The following is a 21266-nucleotide window of genomic DNA, read 5'->3' on the forward strand; positions in this document are numbered from 1 at the left end:
AAATAGAAAGACATTCTTTTCACTGATATTTTGGCAAACATTTCTCACAAACAGATAAGAGACACAAGGGTGTATAAAATATAGGTGAATGATAAAAAATAATTAGTAATTTGACAATTCGGGAGTCTGATATTCTGATGGGTTGTGATTTATAATCTTCGCACTTCTAAAATCCTGGGTACTGCCCCTTCCTTCAATTAATCATATTAAATGTCCGTATATATTGTTCTTTAAAGGTGGCTTGTTGTGTCAGTCACTCAGGGAGTTTATTTTGTAGAGTAGTTACGTTTCCTGTCCTGTATCTATCCAAGAAGAACCGATATTTTACATCTACCGAGTGATCCATCTTGAATAATAGACGATCGAAGGGAATACCCGCGCGAGTGGCAGCCAGAACTAATCGAGTCAAGAGGGATCGTCCCGAATCAGAGCAGAATGTGAGTACAGGGGGCGCCAATCAAACTGTTCTTGTAGAGAATGATTTCTATTCCTGATAACAGAGAGATTAATCAATTCATGGCAAACAGATGAGAAAATGCATAATAGTTTGTATCGTTTTTTGTTTTGTTTTATCATGACTCTGCTATAAAACAAACAAACAAACAAACAAACAAACAAACAAAAAGCAATTTGCCCTGTTTAAATTATGTATACATGCATGTGGACCCAACAACCTAAATACAGACATGTTCACCCAGAAGAAAAGATCAATAATGCATAAATATTTGTGCTTGAGGTGAAGAAATGTTGGAAACCCAAATACTTGAATACATCAGAATGAATCATGTGCATGGTTAAAATGAAAAAAAAAAAAAACAAACAAAAACACACCAGTCAGATTTGTTGTCATCACTGGGTTTATTTGCGGAAAATGTCAGACTATTAAATGTTTTTGTAAAAAAAAAAAAAATACAAGCATAACATCCCTAGGAACAAATGAATAACACAGTGTCATCTCTTTGTTGTTACACATCGCATTTCCAGAAAGCCAAACTTTTTTAAACATGTAAATCTGAGGTATGCCACATGAATACCGGAAATATAACTGAAATGAAGTAACAGACTGGAGAGCTATAGCGTGCTGAGGCAAAACCGAAAACTTGGCTACTGTGAGATCGGTCGGATGTTTAACAAAGAAATCTCAGAAACCCAGATCATCACTCACAGTGACGTGAAATCTGACAGGAAATAATGCTCTACACGGATTTAAGTATTTACAGAAAAGGGGGATTCATATATAAAAACCAAGCAGAGATTGATTCATAAATAATGGGGCCCTCTGTTTGCTGAATAATGCTGAATAAAGACAAATACGGGGACAGAAAAGTTTGGACAACAGTGGCTGAGTAGGAACGACGTGTCAGCTTAAAGTACAAAATGCACTAGAAAATGGAAATAATGCTATGAGTAAAAAAAACACTAGTCAGTACTGTATAGGCCATTGGTAATCTAGGAGAGGTTGAGCTGGTTGTTTTTGAGGTATTCTGTGTTTTTGGCTTTGAGGTCTGAGGACTACCACAAAAAAAAGACTTGTCGGCCTTGGCCTTCTTTAGCTTTGTACAAAATGAACTAAAAACAGTGCTTCTTACATGTGGATTTGGCAAACTTTGACAAACTGTAAGCAGCGCTCTCAAGATGCAGATTCAAAGAGGCCCATGAATGAGTTCCCTTGTGTGTCGGTTAAGCACAATATAGCCCCAACCCTCTAACATTTCTGTGTTTTGTTTTGTTTTTTTGCAGAGGAGGACACAGTCACGGATGAAATGGGAACAAAGGCTAACACCCTTCTCTCCGCTTGTGCAGCTAAGTAAGTCATGGCAAAGCAAACGAAACTGTAAACCAGCAGAAAAACAATATGGCAGGCCCGTGTCCTCCTCTACCTGCAAGTGGTGCCCCCCCCCCCCACCCCACCACACCCTCAGCATATTACAGGGAGCTGGGAGTCAAACCGAACCCCCCGTTGGTCTCCCTCAGCTTCTCCTTGTTTCTGGCCTGAACGAGACCGAACACCACTCCCGCCAGCGTCATGCGTCCTCCTCCCGTCCGTGCCCCCACACACCCGTTTTTCGCAATGTTGGCCATCTTGCTGCGCATGGTGCTGATGAAGTAGGTGCGGACCTTCCCCTGCTGCTCGCTCACCTGGAGAAAGAAGGCAGAGGTCACAGAGTGTCCTCTATACTTTACTGTAAAGATCTCCTCACAAACATGGAGATTTCAGTGGAGAGTCACATTTCTCCTGGAACAGTGATGCATCTCATTGTCTGTTTTTTCCTTCCACCAGTAGATGTCTCCCTTGTTTCACTGCCCTCTTCTACTGTTAAGTAGAATTAACGTCCACACTTGTGCTGATTAGTGCTGGCTGTTTAAATCTGTCCACTCTCACTGCAGCTATTCTGACTGAGTAGACCTTCTCTCAGGCTGATGATCCACTGTAAATTTGTTGAGGTAACAGCCTTTTTTAATGGCATTTGTTTTTGACACCACAGGTCTCACTGATTAAATTAATAATGACTGATTTGGATTCAGGTAAGTCAGTTTCAGGGCTCAAACTTCAGATATATTTCTTAATCTATAGTGACATTCAGTGTATTTATACAGAAGACATTTTGTCTTCTAGTGGTAGAAGAACAGGTGTTACTAACAACATTACCAGTGGACCCGGTTCTATCCAAATGTCCCAGTCAGTCATGATGGTGTGACAGTGAGCCAACATGCACAATGCCCTAAATGCAAATCAGCCATCATCACAAGCTGCATTACCAGCTGCGACAGCATCGGCTGGGAGTGCTTTCACCATACCGCGTGTGTGTCATCATTGCATAATGTGGTCCTTGTATCGGCGGCAGTTTTGTGTTTTTTGGCCGCATGTTCATGTGTCTGTGGACAGATTTTTGTCAGTGTGCAAGATACAGTCATTAAACTTTAAAAGCGCGAGTGTCAGTTTAAAGATGGACATTGTCAGAGCAAGGGGGTCCAGAAATGAGATGGTGGCAAAAACGCACATTAAGCCCAAAGCACATATTAATGTGTGTGCTTTTCCTACTGTGACATGTCAGAATGTCGAGTATTCTACAAACTACAAAACTGCCATTTGCATTTTTTTTTGACTGCCTGCAAGTCGGATTGCCCCTCAGAGACATAAAAGCTTTACTCTACTCTACTCTTCATTTACTTCTAACACCTTTACAGATACAACACAACACAACTGCCAGTCACTTGACAATAAACCTGATTCTGACTCCGGCTGTAATATGCACACAGCTCAATTTAACGACACTGTTGGACAGCTGACAACAAAAGGGATGCAACAAAATGTCTCTCTTTCTTTCTCTCACATTAAAAGTGATATATGTCAACATGAGAAATCTGCACAAAACAAAAAGGTTTATAGCAGTTTCACTGAACTTTGAGCCTATCCAGTGACGCATCAGCATTTTGGAAGGTGCTAGGGTTTGTTTAAGGTCAAATCAAAGGAAACACGTCTCCATCCTTCAGCCACTCACCCCCTTGACAAAGATTTCTCCTCGCAGCTCCAGGACAAAACCCCACTCTGCCAGGATCCTGCGCGTAAGCTCGGGCACCTGGATGCGTCCGCTCACGCCGGTGCTGTCCATGCGGCTGGCCAGGTTCACTGTTGACCCCCAGATGTCATACTGAGGCTTGGTGGCACCGATCACCCCTGCGACCACCGGCCCATGAGCAATGCCTGTTCCAAGTGCAACACAGGCGTGATCAGGGTTCTCACACCTTCTTCAACATGAAATTCAAGAGCTTCTCAAGGACTTTCTGGCCCAAAACACTTACTGAGTGGTTACATTGCATGAATAATAGTAACATTGAAAATCTTGTAACCAAGGTGAGCAAATAAGTGTATGGGTGTGGATGTTTAGATTAGCAGAAAATTGAAATACTCCGTTGTACTCCATGTAATATGTTTTTTCAGTAATGGGATGTAACTATATCCGTTGATCCCTTCTATTGATTTCTATTTTCAAAAACTTCCAAAGGTTTGAAGGACCCATGGGAGCCCTGCCGTATTTGCTTTAATTAAATTAATTACAATTAAGCCTACGACACCAGAAATCCTTGCAGAGAGTCGTTTATGTCAACCATCCATCATCAATGTGTGTGTAGGAGGTTAGTCACTTACCCACGCGCAGCTGGAAATCTTGGGCAGCGAGCCGGTTAATCTCTTTCAAGGTCTCCTGCATTGCCAGCGCAAACATAACCAGCTCGCTCAGGTGATTCCACTCATCCATGGACGTCTGAGAAAAGTCAAAGTTAGACTAACGGTTTGAAACAGGGAGAAAGAGACGTAGTCAAAACAAAAAATAAAAAATAGCAGCGTGTGGAAGAGGATCTCCTACCTGTCTGTCTGGAGCTAAGCCAGAGGCAGCCATGTAGCAGCTCCCGATAGTCTTTATCTTCTCCACATAGTGGAAGTACGACTCCTCCAACAACTTGGCAAAAGAAACATTGAGAGATAAAGATGTGAATTTACATATAACATGTTATATATAGCAGCTGAGCTATGCATGGGGTATCAATCCCCAACCAATCAATTGCTTTCCTTCAGTTGTTTTATTTAGATTCTCTTGCATCTTGGGAGTTAAAAATGTCAACGCAAAAACAGAAGCTCCTCTCTCCCACAAAAAACTTGTTTCTTGAAGGCCTCATCAGTAGTCCCGCCTTTGATTCCGTGACCTTGTGACATCACGCTATGTCACAGAGTCACACATTTCCATACTTTAAGCATATTGCGGTTAGTTTAGCAATAAATAAATAAATAATGATAATTTAGTACAGCTGCTCTGTCGTTATTAGCGGTGCTGGTTCAGGCATGTGTGGACTGACCAATCAGAGGGGACTGGGTCCTTAGGAGGGTAGGCCTTCAAGAGACAGGAGCTAAAACAGAGTGTTTCAGACAGAAGAGGAAAACTGGTGTGTTTTTTTAGCTTTGTGCCATGTAATCATATTATAGTAGTAACACAAATTGAGCATAACACGTCTCCTTTAATTATGCGTTACAATACTATACTAATTTGCACAATTTACCTCATCAAAGCCAGCAATGATCTCATTCAGGAGTCTCAGGCAGTCCACTCCTTCATGTTTGATCTCTTTCTGCTCAAAGTACTCATTGAAGCCAGCGATGGAGGCAAACATGACACCCACTTCATTATAGGACTGTGAGTAAAGCTCCTGGAATGAAAATGTTGCCACAAATGTTCATCATTACTGGGTATTCCTTTTTTGTTTAACTAGTAAAAACGCTTTAATTAGTACAACTTATAGTCAAGGGAAGAGGTCAGCTGTTGTTTTGAAAGTGGAGAGGTTCTATGTGCTATTTGTAACAATATTCAAGGCATAAATAGCAGCTTATATACTTGTGTATTTGTAACAGTCCAATCGGCATTTAAATAAATTTATTTTCAAACACAATTGTATTATTCTCTCTCTATTTTTGTGCCCTTTGATAAAGGCAACGAAGGCCAAATCATTTGACGTTATAGTGCAAATAGAGGCTTCTCTGCACCTCATCATGCTTGCTCCGGTCCAGAAAATGTCTCGCCACATGCACAGGCAGGATGTTGTGCAGAAGACACTCGTTGTGTTCACGCAGTTCCCTCATGTCCTCCACTTCCTGCTGGGCCTGCAGACGCCACAGGAAGTCCAGTCTGGCAGTGGCCTCCCACTGGAAGGTAAAGGTTAAATGAAACAATCGTAGGTCACCTGCCTGTGTGCCACAGACGCTTTTCCCCATCTACTAATATGTTCGACCAAATAACGGTACCTGTCGTCCATTGTAGAAGACAGCAACAATAAACATGACCATGAGGAGGATGGAAATTCCTTTTCTTCTGGCATAGTGAGACCTGTGCAGATGTTAGTGAGGAGAGATGGGACACAGAGATGTTATGAATGCCACTTAAGATATGATCAGTGCAATAATGGTATAGTAGGCGTACACACAGTGACCAAAACAATCAAACACACAATGTAATTACACAATGTGCCCAGTTTGTGCATCTTTACGAGGGGTGAAAGTATCAAACATACATTTCTATGACTTTCATTATTAATCATTAAGCATTTGTATCACTTCTATTTAAGTTCATTATTTTTCTGCTGCTTTCACCCATGAGGACACCTACCTTTAAATGATGGATTATGTTTGATTGTGTGTGAATGATAAAAGGATGAATATAATGATAAAACGTGGCTGTTTTTAATTATATCAGCTTTAAATTATCAAATCGCTTGCAAATTTTTATAAATCATTTAATATTTGTGACTTGCACCCCTCATAGGTCTTTCTCTTCCTTCCTCACTGCATGAATAAGCCTACCGCGGGGTTCCATACTAGGCCCACTGGTGTTTTCGATATCTCTGGGATCATTTTTAAATACCACTTTATAATTTTGCTTGTCTCCTCAGTAGTACAAGCTCTTGAATTCCTGCAGTCTGCCTTTAATGTTGTTTAGACCCATTTTCCTTAGCTCAAGCTGGATTTAAATGCTGACCAATCCAAATTCATACTATTTGAAAATAGAAAAGTTACCATCGACTATTTCAAAGATCTTGACTCCTCAAGGAGTTTGAATTGAAATGGTCCCAACATATAAGTATTTGGATATTATCATTAATCAACACTTGTCATTCCAAACACACATCATCTCTAATAATAAAAGAAACTGAAATTATTATTATTATTATTTTTTTTCATAAATAAATCCTGTTTCTCTCTCAAGGCAAGGCGACACTTGGTTTTGATTTTTTCTTTTACCATAATTGGATTACAGGGATCTGCTCCTGACCAGAGCCTTTATGAAGGTGGACACTGCACTGAATGTAATGAAATGTCAGTTGCGTGCCCGCAGCCTGAGCTGCCGCTGACCTGTGGACCATATCTTGGCGTGTGAGTGTGAGGAAGGCCAAGTGGATGAGGTAGGAGTAGACAGCCACTGCCAACAGCAGCACCGCCAGCTTCAGCAGAGAGTTGAGACGCAGGAAGACGGCACAGGTCACCATGGCGATCACCCCACTCAATACAAAGATCTGAGGTGACGAGGCAGTGAACGAAATGTTAAACACGGACACATGACTTCTCCTAAAGTTCATTATCTATATTTTATCTGCGTGTCTGTTTAAACCTGTCCTCACCTCGGGGTAAGTGCAGATGGAGAGTGGATGGGAGGCTGTGTTGGTTCTGTCCATTACATCGGCCTCACCTGTGTCTGTGAGAATGCACCACACCTGAACACAAAATATGCAAATCGCATAAAACCTCTGACGGCTGATAAAAGACTGAACAAAGGCGTGTCACACTGAAACAGAAACACAATTTGTATTCAAATGTATTAAAGATTTGAGCTGGTTTTTGCATATTTTAGTTATATTTGGAGTGAGGTGCCAGTCAGTGTCTGGAAGCAAAGTTTTTCTGTCATCTGAGGAATACTTTACATGTCAGCATGGAGGTTCAACTCTCTCCGTTTTGCATTTACATTTAAGCAGAGGATTATTCAAATAAGTGGAAGCGATATGAAAGTGACTGACTGTGCTTTCGACTGGATTTTCAGACATTTCTGTAATTTGCAATCTTCACTTTCTTGTGGAAACTTCTCCAGTGGCAAGTAAAACGGAAAGTTGTGGCACAGAAAATAAACTCAACACCTCCACGTGTATAAATCTGGCCCGCTCTTGCTCAGACTCTCACCATGTCTGTAGAGACAAAGCCAAAGTTGACGGCAATGGCAGTGAGGGTGAGGAGGTTGCGGGCGCTGTTGTTTTCATGGATCCAGCAGCAGAAGTGCTGCAAGGCTACAGGAGCCCACTTGAACTCCTCGGCCAGGGCCAACAGCAGCAGCAGCATGTAGGCGAGCAGGAAGACCGAGAACTGGAGGACGGCTGGGAACAGCCTGCAGAGGACGATGAGAGGAAAGGGAAGAGAGTGAGTACAGTAGAAAAGATTCTAGTTGGACGTAGAATCAAGAACCAAGAGGAGAGTAATTTTTAAAAAACACATCATTCTCAATTGAACCTTCAGATAGCACAGTAAAAAAACAAAACAAATCCGACACACATGGGCTTTAAACATGTTCTTGAATGTTCATATTCTTTTATATTGTTAAATCTCTACAAATCAAATACAAATCGTTTTGTTTATTTAAATGATGAATGTATTATAACTTAAAGCTGCAATCCATGACTTCTCAGTTAATAAAGCAAGTAAGTGAAAAGCGTCACATTCTCTAAGTTTATTTTACCTTGTTTATTTATTTCATTTTTAATGTTTATTTAACAGGGACGATACATACAACATTGCCACAGAAAATGGGAAAATGTGATGCATATAAGACGTCTAGCTTCAGCTAATTTGCAGTCTTCGTCCCTGGTCAGGCTTGTTGTTTGTTTTCAGGGAAAAATCAGATGACTGATCAGGTAATCTTGATTATTTCTTATAATAATCCTATAATAATAATCTTATTGATTTTTAAACCCATTAACTCAAAACTTGACAGAGTTCAACTTCAAATAAAATGTCATAAATGACCTATTCTGTACTGGTATACCCATAAAAAGAAAGAGAACAATAGCAACAATACGAACTCCCACTTGACAAAGTCGCTGTCTTCCTACCTGGGTGCAGGAATGAGCGCCTGGACAGTCATGAGAAACAGGAGCATGATGAAGGAGCAGATCAGGTTGGAGTTGAACATTTCATCCCTCATCTGGGAGAACTGGACCAACCAAAGGAGATCAAAGTCAACATCATGTGCTCTGTTATACTTAGTAAATTCCTGCCTGTACCAACATCTACACCTGTGTACCTTGTCCTCTATGTGTGTGTCTTTGAACACCAGGGTCAGCGGAGTGATGTGCTTCCTGTGCATCCGATCGCTGCTTCGGACCTCGATGGCGTGTTTGATGCGTTTGTTAATCTCCTTGGAGGTGGAATGCCATATGTTGGGCACCGAGCCGTTCGTAAAAGAGGCCAAGATCTGCTGGGGAAGAATATGGTGGTGTCAGATCAATCAGGTGGGAGCAATATCAATAGTTTTGTGTTCCTTGCGCTTACACTGTTCATGTCAGTGGCATTCCCCAAGGGCATCTCTGGATTCCAGGTTCGAGTTGTTTTCAGGACTTTGGGCGGCTCGGCGTGGTCAACTTTGTTCCTTTCCTCCTGAGAGCAGATGAGGAAAGTGTCGATGTTGTGTTTGCGTAGAAACTCGTTCCTGTCGCGGCCGTGACCCTCTTCTGTCTGGTAGGTGCCCTCTAGACAGTCCAGGGTCGCCCTCGAGATGTGGATACGCCTGGATGAGAGCGAACAGAAGGAGAGAAAGATATTGGTGATGTACAAAGAAATGCTCTCATGAAGACATTCATTATTTGCTGTCACTGTAAAGTAAGAAAGTTTGTGTTTAGGCACTTTGTTGAATTTTAATGCATTTGTACTTTGTATCCCTGTTGAAAGTTGGGAGAGGAGTGAAAATGCACCTTTTAGCAGCATTGTCGTACTGTTTTACCCTGCCACCTCTCAGCTACAAACAGTGTTCTGGGAACCTCATTATCCTTTGAGTCCAGCTTGTTTATTCAGTTATGGAATTAAATATGCAGTATATAGTTTGTGTTATTACCTTATTAATATTATAAATATTACAATCTCCAAAACTACATATTGTCCCTTTAAGTTAAATAACGAGGGCTTATCCTTAGTATACAATCTTGTCTTATGGAGGGTCCGCAATATTGCGAAGCAGTTTATTAAATTTAAGGCCAATTTCATAAAGTTAAGGAAATTCACACAACACCAAGAAAAACAGGAGCTACAGGGGCTAAACATAAAACTATTGGGAACCCAAGCAGAGATCACATGTTTTGCATCAAAGGACCACTCCCGCTCACCCTGGTATCCCCCCAGCCTCCAGCATGTTGGCGATGCCAACATCCCAGGACCAGACATCAAACTGCCATTTCTGCAGGCCAAGCACACCACACAGGACAGAACCCGAGTGGATCCCGATCCTCATGTCCATGTCGAAGTTCAGCTGCTTCCGCACGTACCTGGTGTTGGTGAGTAGTTAAGTAACCAATAGTTGTTAAAATTTAACACCATTCTCTTGCTACCTGCTCTTTAAAAAAATGTGAAATCAAATTGATCACTGATAATGAGTTCCAGTGAGTTAAGACTGACTGTATAGTGCTGATCATCGCCAGGCCCAACTCAACACAGTGATGGGCGTGGGCCTGCGATGGCTTCGGTACTCCTGACACACAGTAGTAACAGTCTCCCAGGATCTTTATCCTCAGGCAGTGGTGCTCCTGTGATGAGGACGAGATGGGACACCAGGAAAAGGAGAAAATAAATTGTTGATGGAACAGAAGTTGTACCGATGACTATATCTTCAAGCTAAGAACTCAAATCCTCACATCTGCCAGTCGGTCAAAGCGTCCAAAGAGCTCATTAAGGGTTCGGACCAGATCCTGGGCCGACAGGTTCATGGACAACAGAGTGAAGCCCTTGATGTCTGCAAAAAGGATGCTGCAAAGAGGAGAGAGAGAAAGTTGTGATTGAGTTGATACCCTAACAACACACACATCTAAATCAAGTAAGAGATTCCCATTGATACTGAATTTACAGATTGCATTTTATAAAGGACACCACAAAGTCCTACAGAATCATCAACAACATTAAAATAACAGATGTTCCTGAGAAATGTATATACTAAAGCCTAAATACAAACTGTGTGTGTCTGTGTACCTGACGTTTTTGTACTGGTGGATATAGATCTTGTGAAACTCGTGAGGATTGAGCTCATCCTCAAAAGTGCTCATGTCAGCGATCATCTCCAAGGCAACAAAGCGAGGCAGGATCGACAGCACCAGACGCTCCTTTTTGAAAAAAATCATGTATCATATATCGTAAAACTAGACTCGTGCTTGTTTATGTACGGGTTGGAAGAGATTTCGGGGTGCACTTCTGGAAAACAGTGATAAGTCGACATTGGTCGCAACACTGTGTGTCCACGTAAATGGCAGCAGTACCTGTCTTTGGTTCTCTCGTTCTAGTTTCAGGCGGCCTGCGATGCAGCGACGCGTCTCCAGGAAAACCTGTCTCTGGGCGTGGTCTGTCAGATAGTGGATAAAGAAGCCAGCTGTGTTCATACCCAGGTACAGCAGGCCTTTGGCAAACACCTGCACCCAAGAGAGATTTTGCATTCATACAGTTCATTTTAACCAGGGAGAACCCGCTACATGTGGGCTAAGAAGAGGATAAGAAGTAGAAAATTCATCTTCTTCTTGTTAATTAACACGAGGATAAGCTTGTAGAGAATATAGAGAATGGCTTTAGATTGGAAATACTGTATAACTGAATCAATAAAATCAAATCTGCTGCTATTAATGGATACATAAGTTTAGAGTACCTTCAGTATCACCAAAACAAGTCCAATACATGGACAAAACATGACTTGTTCTGCACAATATGCAATCGAGGGGATTTGAACAAAGATGAACCATTAAAAACTTCAGCTTCTAAACTATTTTGATGTATTCAGTGTCTTGTAAAAGGGCGAATGGTTTCTCTATACGTTGTTTCTGCACTTTGTATCTCCAGTGAGAGGCTCACAGTGTTACATACATGTTCACTTCAAGATACATACATTCATAGTTCAAATTTTCAACACATAACATGTTACAGACCTGGTATTTGTATTTACGACAGTGGGGTTGCACTCAAAAACTTTGGGGTATGCCAAATTGCACAAAATACCAAATTCTACGTAACCTATAGCTTGTTAGGATATGGAACATAAAACATGTAAATATATATGAGACAACTCAGAAAGTCCTAAAAGAATCTGTATCTGTAATGAATCAAATATATTATTTTCTATTAACATATACTTTGACACTAAATTAAGAAAAGGTTTTCATAATGATGAATGAACGAAAATTTCAGACACAACAAGTTATTCTGATTGAAAAAACTGATCAAAAAGTAGTTTGGTTGGATGATTTTCTCACCTTTCTCAAAATCATGGCATCATTGTAGTAGCGCACTACTTCCACCAGCAGGTGCAGTACTGAGGTGAGCGAGCCGGCGCACATGGCCCACAGCAGAGGTAACGGCAGCAGCGTGTATGTGGCGAACAAAGTGAACAAAACGTACCACGATGGGTCTTTTTCTAGTCCATACACAAGTCCTCCCAACACCTGCGTGGTCTGCGACAGCCAGCTGACTAGGCCAGCGTAGTGAAGCCACCGCGGGGACATGGAGTCTTTGCAGGTTAACACCAAGATGCACAGTGCTGTTGCTAACACCATGAAAATGGCTGTCAGGTAGCCACGAAAAGTGTCTGTGACGGCCTCAGGAGCCAGTGCCAGGTACAGAACCAACACATGCAGCTTGGCCACTGCATCGATTACATTGGTGATGGCTAGAGAGTTGCGTCTTTGGTGGGAGTAGTGTTGCTCGTAGAGTTTCTCCAGGTCACGAGACTTGAAGGTGTGCCTCAGGCTGGGTATGTAGACTCCATGGATTGTACGGCCCCAGTGCACAAAGAAGTCAGCATCACTGGAGTAGAAGTTGCTTTGCGTGCAGCTGGAACTCCGGGCCTGGGAAGGATGAGTTCTGAATGTGGACGAGCGGCGTTTTGTGACCCCACGTGTGCCCTTGTTGCGGATTTGTTTGTTGATTTCCTCCATGTAGGTGTCTGTCACAAAGATTTTACGTGCCGGCTCCACACCCACCTGTCAGGCATGAAAGAAAATTAGAAACAGCAGTTTTTCTGTTTCTTTCATACCATTTCTAGAACTAGTATGGCACTCAGTAGAGGCATAGCACCGCCAAGGGCCAACAGTGCCCTTCATTCAATTCAATTAAGCCCAATCCAATATCAAACTCCTTATCCCAGTACCACTCAAAATTGACCTGATCCAAGAATTAATCCCTGAGAAGTTAACAAAAATCTTAAACCGGTCAACCAAGCAATCAAAGAGCCAATCAACCACACAAAAAATCAACGAGCCAACCAACCAACCAACCAACCAAAAGATAAATGAGCCAACCAACCAACCAACCAACCAACCAAAAGATAAATGAGCCAATCAACCAACCAACCAACCAACCAGCCAACCAGTTAACTAACCAACAAGATATCATCAGGGATGAATTTCAGTTTCGTTTCATTTTCTTCACTCTCTGTAAAAAATTGTCCCGTGTAAAACAAGGCGGGGGTTTAGAGGATACTATCTCTCCTTCAGGACAAACAGTCTGCATAATTCTGTAGAGGAGAATATATATATATATGTATATATATATATATATATATATACATATATATATATTAATAAAACGCCAGTACATGAACCGTAAAACAGCAAAAGTAAAAGAACTCATCATGCAGAATGACCTGTTTAAGAACAGTATAGAGTGAATTATTCTATTGTAGTCATAATTGATTCATTCATGTGTACGCATCACTTCAATGTTCTTCTTTAGAAATTGTTGGGAAACTGTCTAATTTATAAGAATGACTTATTTGTTGATTATACTGTTGTATAAATGATCCAAAGTGGCTAAAGTCATCATATAAATGTAATAGAGTAAAATTACAAAGCTGCAGAAAATGGAAAAACTTGTTCCTGTCCCAAATACAGCTAACTACAATGGGTGCAATCTTATTAAATGTACGAAATTACGGGGCGCCGTTTAGCTCACTTGGCAGAGCAGGTGTTCCATGTGCTGAGGCTTTGTAGCGGACCTGGGTTCAACTCCCGGCCTGGATTCCTTTGCTGCATGTTGCTACCTCTCTCTCTACCTGTTTCCTGTCACCCTCTTCAGCTGTACTATCAATAAAACAATAAAAGGCCAAAAAATACTTCTATCTAAAATCTATATTTATCTATCTATTTATTTTTCTTAAACTGACGCCCTCAGGGTGGGGGATGGGAGTTAAGCTTCTGTACTTATGTCTTTAAAATAAAGCATCTAAAATAAAACAAAATGGAAACACTCAAGTGAAGCACAATGCCATGAGACTGTACTTCAGTATAGCTCTTGAGTAAATGTACATTGTTAGTTGGGATAATGAGTCACCTGGGCGCTGAGCTCCTGCTGAATAATGATGTGTTTAACAGCATTCTGCCACAGCATCTTTTTCCGCCTCAGCCCGGGGGACAGGGTCGCAGTCCGGACCGTCGGCTCCCGCAGCTCCATCGGGGAGACCTGTGTCGTCTCAGCAAAGGTCACCATGGTGATGACCTGAGCTGACCTCATCTGCTGGTGTCAGATCAGGAGAAGGCAGCAGCCTGGAGTGGGAAGAGTGATTACAAAAGAGATAGAGATGGTGATTAGTAGTGAGTCAGCCTTGCTTTTGGTCATGACTTGCTTTTCTCTCACTATCAACAAAATGAATATTTATTCTTAAAGGAGCACTACACCAATTTTATCCATAGAGTTAAGTAAATTACAAGCAGGATGTTTCGTAGTGTACTTTTTCTACCGTATGCATTTGTAATTTTAATGGAAAGACGTAAGATTCTGGTCCAAATTGCCGTTTGTTTCCTTTTCTGATGATCGCTGTTTTGAGATAATCACCACCTCCACCTCCAAATTTACAACGGCATCATCTCGCTATACTAACGCTACCTACTGAGCTCATTTTGAACGCTGAATAATCAGAATCTCTGCTTTATTGTGTGTGAAAATACTGTCGGCCAAACGAGTGTGTCCACACCCTCTAAAAGGAATCATATCAAATGTTTAAACTCTTTCAAAATGACAATTTATGCATTCAGTTTTCTGCTGCAAATGTTCAGCCTGACGGAGAAAGCCAGGCTTCACGTGTTGACACAGTGTGTGCCAGCAGAAGGGCGGCTTTCCAGCAAATTATCTTGTGGCCAGATTTAGACCTGAGCTGGTTAATGCCCAGAGTTTAACTCCTCCAGGTCCTTCTGGCGTGAGATACTTGCTCTCCCACCCACTCACCATCCACTGTCACCAGTCAGTTTTTCTCACCACGTATCCACACTGCACAGACTGGATATAATAAAACACTTCATCTCAGAAGAGCTGCATTTTTAAATCAAGGCCGTCATCATGGCAGCTGATGATAGTCACCCTGTGAGCGATGTTATAACACAGAAGCTTTTTATTTTATCAGCTTGACCACACAGCGAACATTAAAGTTTCTCTGCTGTGGGAGGGTCACTCATTTTTCTGCTGGCACAGTGAGCATTATAACACACAAGAGTGAACAAGCTATCAATGAGTCTTGTATTTATGCTCCTTGAATGACATTGTTTTTACCTTTTCTGGGCAAAGAGAGTTGTGTAGTAGCAGAGTAAGGTTTTCTGGCACAATTTCACCTGATTTCAAGGTGCACAGAGTAGAAAAAACCTGAAGTTAAAAACTCCAGCAACACTTGCTGTGTAGAGCAAAACTTCAATGTGAGACCAAGGTGTAGGACTTCATCCTAACAAATGCTATAGGTCTGTCAAACACGAGTGGCGTGGATCTAAGACCTACCTGTATTGTTTTACATAGTGTGTATCTGCTTCTCATGTCCAGCATATGCCATACATGTTTGGCCAGTCCGTCATAATCCTCTTTCTCCATCGCACAGAAATCATATGCTGATCTGGAAATTAAGGCATAATCCATGAGAGTGAGGATGAAGCTTGGAGTAGTCCGCACCGCAACGAAGCCCGCAAGACTGATGGGGAGAGGGGTCGAGCCAGGATGTGTTGGGGATTGTAGGTCACCACCTAGACTGTTTTGAAATGAAGTCAACCACTGCCGCGAAGCAGAGCTGCAGGAGTGGGGAGTGCAAAGAGGATTACTTAGTCAGCAGCCACTCTCACTGGGCGGCAAAGCTGAGATCATTGGCAACAAGACAACTTCCAAGATGGATGCAACACTCTCAACCTTTGGCCAAGCCAGCTGGATCATTACGCTTAGTGCCTTTTTTCATACACTCTTAGTTTAACACACTCTGCATTTTTCTTTTTCATTAACTCTACTCTCAACTCCTCACAGAATAAAAAGAATAAAAAGAAATATTTGCTGCCTCTACATTGCCTTTGCTCTCTCTTTGTGCATCTATGCACGCAAATAAATGCATGTCTTATCGTGTTTCATTGACTTGTTAGCTTCTGTATAAGCTCTGGGACATTTATGAAACAAAACTCTGTTGGCATACTCATCTGATGAAGACTAACAAGGTTGTTCATTTGGATCTAATCAATCCAGACCCTTATTAAAAAGCTGTTTCCCCTTCAGTTATAATACGAGACAACTTCATCTCGCTCTGTAGCTGCTTCTTGTGGGATTCAAAACAGCCTAATGGGGGAAATCATTTAGGCGTTTAAAATGAGTGTTTTTTCTTGTTTTGAAAGCTGAAGCTATGTCAAGATTGTAATACTTCTATGTTTCAGGTATACAAAGAAAACAACATTTAACTTATGAAAACTACTTTCTTTAATTGCCTTTTACTTGTAAACACAGTGTTCAGAGGCTGGACACTGTAGATGATTGATTGATTCAATTAATTTTTTTCATGTTATTTCATTTAAGAGTTGAAAACACTGATATGCAAGGTGCCAACCAGCACATCATGAGCGATTTTTGGGGTTCAGTATCTCGCCCAAGGGCACGCAGACCAGGGGACCCCAACCAGCAACCTTCAGATAACAAGACACTGAGTCCACCCCTGAGCCACAGCCAGTGTCTTTGGTCTCATGGTGGGTCTTGCTATATTAGGCTGCAAGGCGAGGACTTATCTGAAACCAATGCACAAATAATTTTAGCATTATGTGTCTTGGAATTTGCTGGTATACTGTTGGTACATCCAAAAAAATTAATTCACCACCAAAACTTATGAAAATTGAAAATTATTTATCTACTCACTCCGAAATGCCAATGGAAAGTGGGGTAAAGTTTCGAATTCTGAAAACATTTCTGGAGCATCACGGGAAAACGGCGTTGCACCATTCCCCTCAACAACTGAAGTAGATAGGGACAACAGAAAAACAACAGAAAATGGCTCCATACAGCTCTTCCAGCATAATCCAAGTCTCCAGAAGGTCAGAGATCCTAAATTGATTAAACCCTCTATGCCCCGTTGAGTATGTGCACCCATTCCATGAGGGGTGCATGCTAACCCTTGTAGCTTGGCAGCTACAGTGACTGCCTCAAGGGCGTAAATAACGTCCGCTATCAAATCTATTTGGGATCTCAAGGCTTCCATAGCATTTTGATTATGCTGGACAAGCTTAATGAAGCCATCTAAGGTTTGTTTTTTACTTTTTAAAAACAAGTCGCCATCTATTTCGCCATCTATATCTTGTTTCGGAGAATGCTGCAACGCTGTTTTGCTGCAGAGCTCATGAAATGTTTTCACCAGACAGATAGTGACTGAATTTTCATTCTTGGATGAACTTATCCTCTGATGCTGTTTTCACTATTTATCCCTCAACACATGAGATGAATTAGGTTATTCAGATTCAAGAATTTACCTGTTGGTAATATACTCTTGTTTTAAACACGACATAATAGAACACATCAGAAACTGGAAATCAGACGTGGACCAACAGAAGAAAATATTTGCCAGAACAAGAGGTGTGTTGAAACAGTCTGACCTCAGTATTGATGATGATGAGCAGCACTCACCGGGCTGATAGCATCAGCAGGCCTGCGGTCCCTGTCCCTAAGCTGGTTAAAGTTTTTGAGACATGCTTTGCTAATTGTGTCCATGCAAATGCACAGGGCCCCTTAGGCTGGTCTAATGAGTTCCCATCTGTCCCAACCTAACCGCAGAGCTCAGACCTTTCTTGCTGATTACTGTGCGTCTAAAAATAGCCGGCCAGGTCTATAAGGCAATTAGATCCACTATAACCGCCACCACATTGGCATGGTGTAGAACGTTAAATAAAGCACCTAAAAATGGTCAATGAGAGGTTACTGTTACTAGAAACAAGGAGAGAGGATGAGTAAGCCGTTGAAGATAGTTCTCATATAGCCTTTACATTCGTTATAAACAATTAAAAAAAAAGCCTGTGAATGTCTCTCCCTTGTTCAAAACATGTGAGTAACTTTATTTGGTCACTCTATTTGGAGTGCCTGTGAACTTGAGTCCACTTGAGGGCGGAGCTAGGATGAATTAGTTTGCTAAGAGCAGAAGCTAATTAGTGTTAAGGCAAAGTGCTTTGGCTGTCCACAATAATCAGCTGATCCTTCTCATGCCCCTTGTGGGCCTGCGTGCCTGCCAAACATTTTACATATGCCGGACAGAGGCCTATTTGTGTCTGACTGTGGTGCATCGCAAAATGTGCTGTGTAAGCTTGAGTGTGTGGGGCCGAGACTACAGTCGGGTGGTGAAAGCATGCTAGCTTTTGCTGGCAGTTGCTGAAAGCTCTTGAAAGTGAAGACAAGCACGGCTCAGTCGGGTCAGAGTGAAACTGGGTGGAGAAAAGATGATTGGGATAGTTTATAATTTTTACATTTCCCAGTTAAGTTTACTGTTTCAGTGCAATAATGTCATTTTGGACAGTAACATTTATTGTTAACCTGTAACATCTTTATCATAAATTTCTGATTTTGACAGATGATTTTTTAAAAAATGTGTATTTAGGTATATATAGGAATAAAGGCCTATATATTGATATTGGAATGTATTAACTCCCTTATATCGACATCAGCATTGACCCAAGAAATCCGGTACCGGTCAAGTAATGTGATTTTCTGTACTTGCTTTAATAGACTCCAAGATTCACACACTTAGTCATCATATCCATATTACGTACGATAAGTTATCAAAAATCACATTAATTTAATCATCAAAATATTATCAGTTTCTATTTAATAACCAAAAGTCATCACTACGATATAGTCACAATATTGTTTTAAGGCCATATCGCCCCAAATCTACAAAATGCTGCATAAACAATATTTTGAAACTGGCAAGCAAACATAAAAGATTATGAGACAAGAGAGCCCCTGTGTCCAAATATCTAAAAGCCCCCCTGTCCTCAGTATTATACAGTTTGGTAATCCATCAAAGCAATCACTTACTTGTCAGCTTTTACTTGTCAAACTCTGCTTGTGATGATTTTCTCCTCCTGCATGGCAATATAATGACTACTACTGCCATGTATAGTATGCCTTGCAAATGACAACCTCCCAGACTCACTTGTTTTGAGCTTGAGCTTAGACATAATTAGCTCAATCTCACTCAGGTTTTAAAAAGAGGCCTACACCAACGACCATCTTATGGCGGCTGAACAGGTAGAGAGACACCACACAGGATGAAAATACTGCCACATGACAGACTCAGTGTTCTGATGGCTTAGTGGGTTTAAGAGACCCTGGGAATTACAGGCCCTCAGCGTGTTAAGTGGTCCGCTGAGAAGCACCGTGTTTAGACTTCAGAAAAGGTGGCAGATAACGTGAGGCCTCGCGTACACCAAGTGCAATATACTGTCCCGCAAAATATTAAGTTTTAGGGGATTTTATTGCAATCGAACCACCTTTGGGCATGAGGATAATCAGAAAAAATGCAGACTGTTTTGCTGGTAACAATCAATCCAATCAGATCAGATCTCCTGACTCACTGCTGTCACCAACTGGTAGAAAAGAGACATGTTGCAAAATCAGCAGGTCTCATTCACAGACAGCCGACAGAATAGTGATTTAAAACTTGTTTTTATTAGTCTTATTACCGCATGATATTCACACTGAATTGCAGTTTTGTTACACTAAACATCTATTTTTATTCACTTTTTGCATTGCTGATGAACTCAGAGATGTAGGCAGTATTTCACAGGTCTGGATGGCTAACTTTGTTACAGTTATGCATTTATTAAGGACATATGATCAGGAATTTAAGAAATGAAAAGTGGATCACTGATTGAAGTGAGGGGGCTTTGTTGTTGACATCTGGGGAAATGGAAATATCTGAACTCTGAAAGTAATACATGGCAACAAGAAAAACATTAACATTACTTTAGAAACAGCATTAACATCTGATCTTCAGAAAATACATTTATATCACATAAATGATACAACTATTAATGTTTTGTTGACTTTTAAAGTTAGAGTTCTTGCTTATTTTTGCACAACAGTAATGCACATTTAACTGGAATTCAGTTTATTGAGGTGACATTACAGTAACATCATCCATTGATTAAAAAAAAACCAACATTATTACAGTACACTCATAAAGCTGTAATGTTAAAGCAATTACTTGGTCAGACATCTGGTCAAGGGTTTGCCTGATAACGCTGTTTATTTTTCCATTCGTGTTCCTGGGCTGGACGTCTAGACTGTTCAAACATGACTAAAGCTGCTGTGGTGGGCTGTCACACACTAACAGCTAGCCACTAACAGCTGGTGGCTACGAGGGGAGTAACGCTGGTCTAACTAACTAAATGTACGGTGTTTCTGGCATAGTTTAACTTCAGTCTCGGGGGCAGACGTTAACTGTCCGTATGACACACAATTTAAGGATTTTAATTTCGTCCACTTCATGGTAAGTAAATGGATGTCGACTCTAATTGATGTTCAGAGCCAGTCAGGGGCTTCTGGTAAAGCATGTTAGCTAGCGTTAGCATACGTGGCTAGCTGCTAGCGCTTTTCCCCGTATCAGGCTAGCAGAGACAGATGCTAGCTTTGAATAATATGTGCTAGCCTCTCTAGATGTGTAAGTTTAAACGTGACTGGAAAACAAGGGAAAGTATCTTAAGCTTCCATGAGAAGACACAGCTAGACTATATGAAAGCCTTTGACAGCTAGCATTGCTAACATTATCTTTAATATTTTACCAGCAACTGTCATTATTTTAAATTTCTGTCCGGAAGTAAAAATATGTTACATTAACGTACACCATTTGCTTGCCACTGGTCAGGTTAACGTTAGTACCTACTGGTTCTCATAATTTGTAATCTTACACATGTTAAAATATCAACAATATTCATTAGCCCATCGGCTAATTCGTTCATACTGACTTCCACAGGCCGAAGACAATCCGGCGGTTTTCCTGATTTTCGACGCGCCGGTGGAGACCTGTTTTCGGTGTGAAGTGCCTCCCATCTCCCTGCCACTGTGAACCTGGAAGAACAACGCCGCCTTGTGACAAGCATCCGACATGACAGGTGAGCAACAAGAAACCATCGTGCACCTGTAAAAAACCTGAAGGCTTAATTATGACCCTCCAAAAGTTGAATGGAGGAATGAATGGAGAAGAAAATGACAACTAGTTCTAAGA

General features: G+C 41.3%; 2 protein-coding genes across 7 annotated transcripts in view; one reads left to right on the forward strand and one right to left on the reverse strand.

The window, feature by feature from the left end:
• Nucleotides 1-1924: 1924 nt before the first annotated feature.
• On the reverse strand, nucleotides 1925-21110 carry LOC115573985 (adenylate cyclase type 8). 6 transcript variants are annotated; one of them, XM_030405154.1, is made up of 23 exons: nucleotides 21007-21109; nucleotides 15533-15815; nucleotides 15314-15372; nucleotides 14102-14313; nucleotides 12028-12753; nucleotides 11047-11196; nucleotides 10763-10893; nucleotides 10432-10543; nucleotides 10196-10323; nucleotides 9907-10065; nucleotides 9080-9314; nucleotides 8832-9005; nucleotides 8641-8741; nucleotides 7718-7919; nucleotides 7165-7257; nucleotides 6899-7059; nucleotides 5795-5876; nucleotides 5537-5695; nucleotides 5056-5202; nucleotides 4368-4460; nucleotides 4151-4265; nucleotides 3504-3706; nucleotides 1925-2139 (listed from the first exon to the last, which is right to left on the reverse strand). In XM_030405154.1, exons 4-23 carry the CDS (start codon nucleotides 14279-14281, stop codon nucleotides 1927-1929), a joined length of 3564 nt encoding a protein of 1187 aa, XP_030261014.1. In that variant the 5' UTR covers nucleotides 14282-14313; nucleotides 15314-15372; nucleotides 15533-15815; nucleotides 21007-21109; the 3' UTR covers nucleotides 1925-1926. The 6 variants fall into 6 exon arrangements, with proteins under 6 accessions (XP_030261014.1, XP_030261016.1, XP_030261018.1 ...); XM_030405156.1 differs by lacking the exon at nucleotides 15314-15372 and having other exon boundaries at nucleotides 15533-15644; nucleotides 21007-21110; XM_030405158.1 differs by lacking the exon at nucleotides 15314-15372 and having other exon boundaries at nucleotides 8832-9002.
• The window catches only part of LOC115573986 (protein EFR3 homolog B), a 34297-nt gene continuing 34045 nt past the window's right edge, over nucleotides 21015-21266 (forward strand). Inside the window, exon 1 of the mRNA XM_030405162.1 lies at nucleotides 21015-21153. Coding sequence (XP_030261022.1) covers nucleotides 21147-21153 — 7 coding nt within the window. The 5' untranslated portion in view covers nucleotides 21015-21146. The remainder of the gene's footprint in view (nucleotides 21154-21266) is intronic.

Source organism: Sparus aurata, chromosome 22 (genome assembly GCF_900880675.1).
Source record: "Sparus aurata chromosome 22, fSpaAur1.1, whole genome shotgun sequence".
Classification (NCBI taxonomy): Eukaryota; Metazoa; Chordata; class Actinopteri; order Spariformes; family Sparidae; genus Sparus; species Sparus aurata.

What these genes read in the sequence shown, in the direction of transcription:
- LOC115573985 (XM_030405156.1), bottom strand. Translation starts at nt 14,281, where the DNA reads ATGAGGTCAGCTCAGGTCATCACCATGGTGACCTTTGCTGAGACGACA. An exon ending in GCGATGATCAGCACTATACA is followed by an intron (nt 10,066 to 10,195) that starts GTCAGTCTTAAC and finishes CACCAACACCAG; the next exon opens with GTACGTGCGGAAGCAGCTGA. An exon ending in CCATCTGCACTTACCCCGAG is followed by an intron (nt 7,060 to 7,164) that starts GTGAGGACAGGT and finishes TCGTCACCTCAG; the next exon opens with ATCTTTGTATTGAGTGGGGT.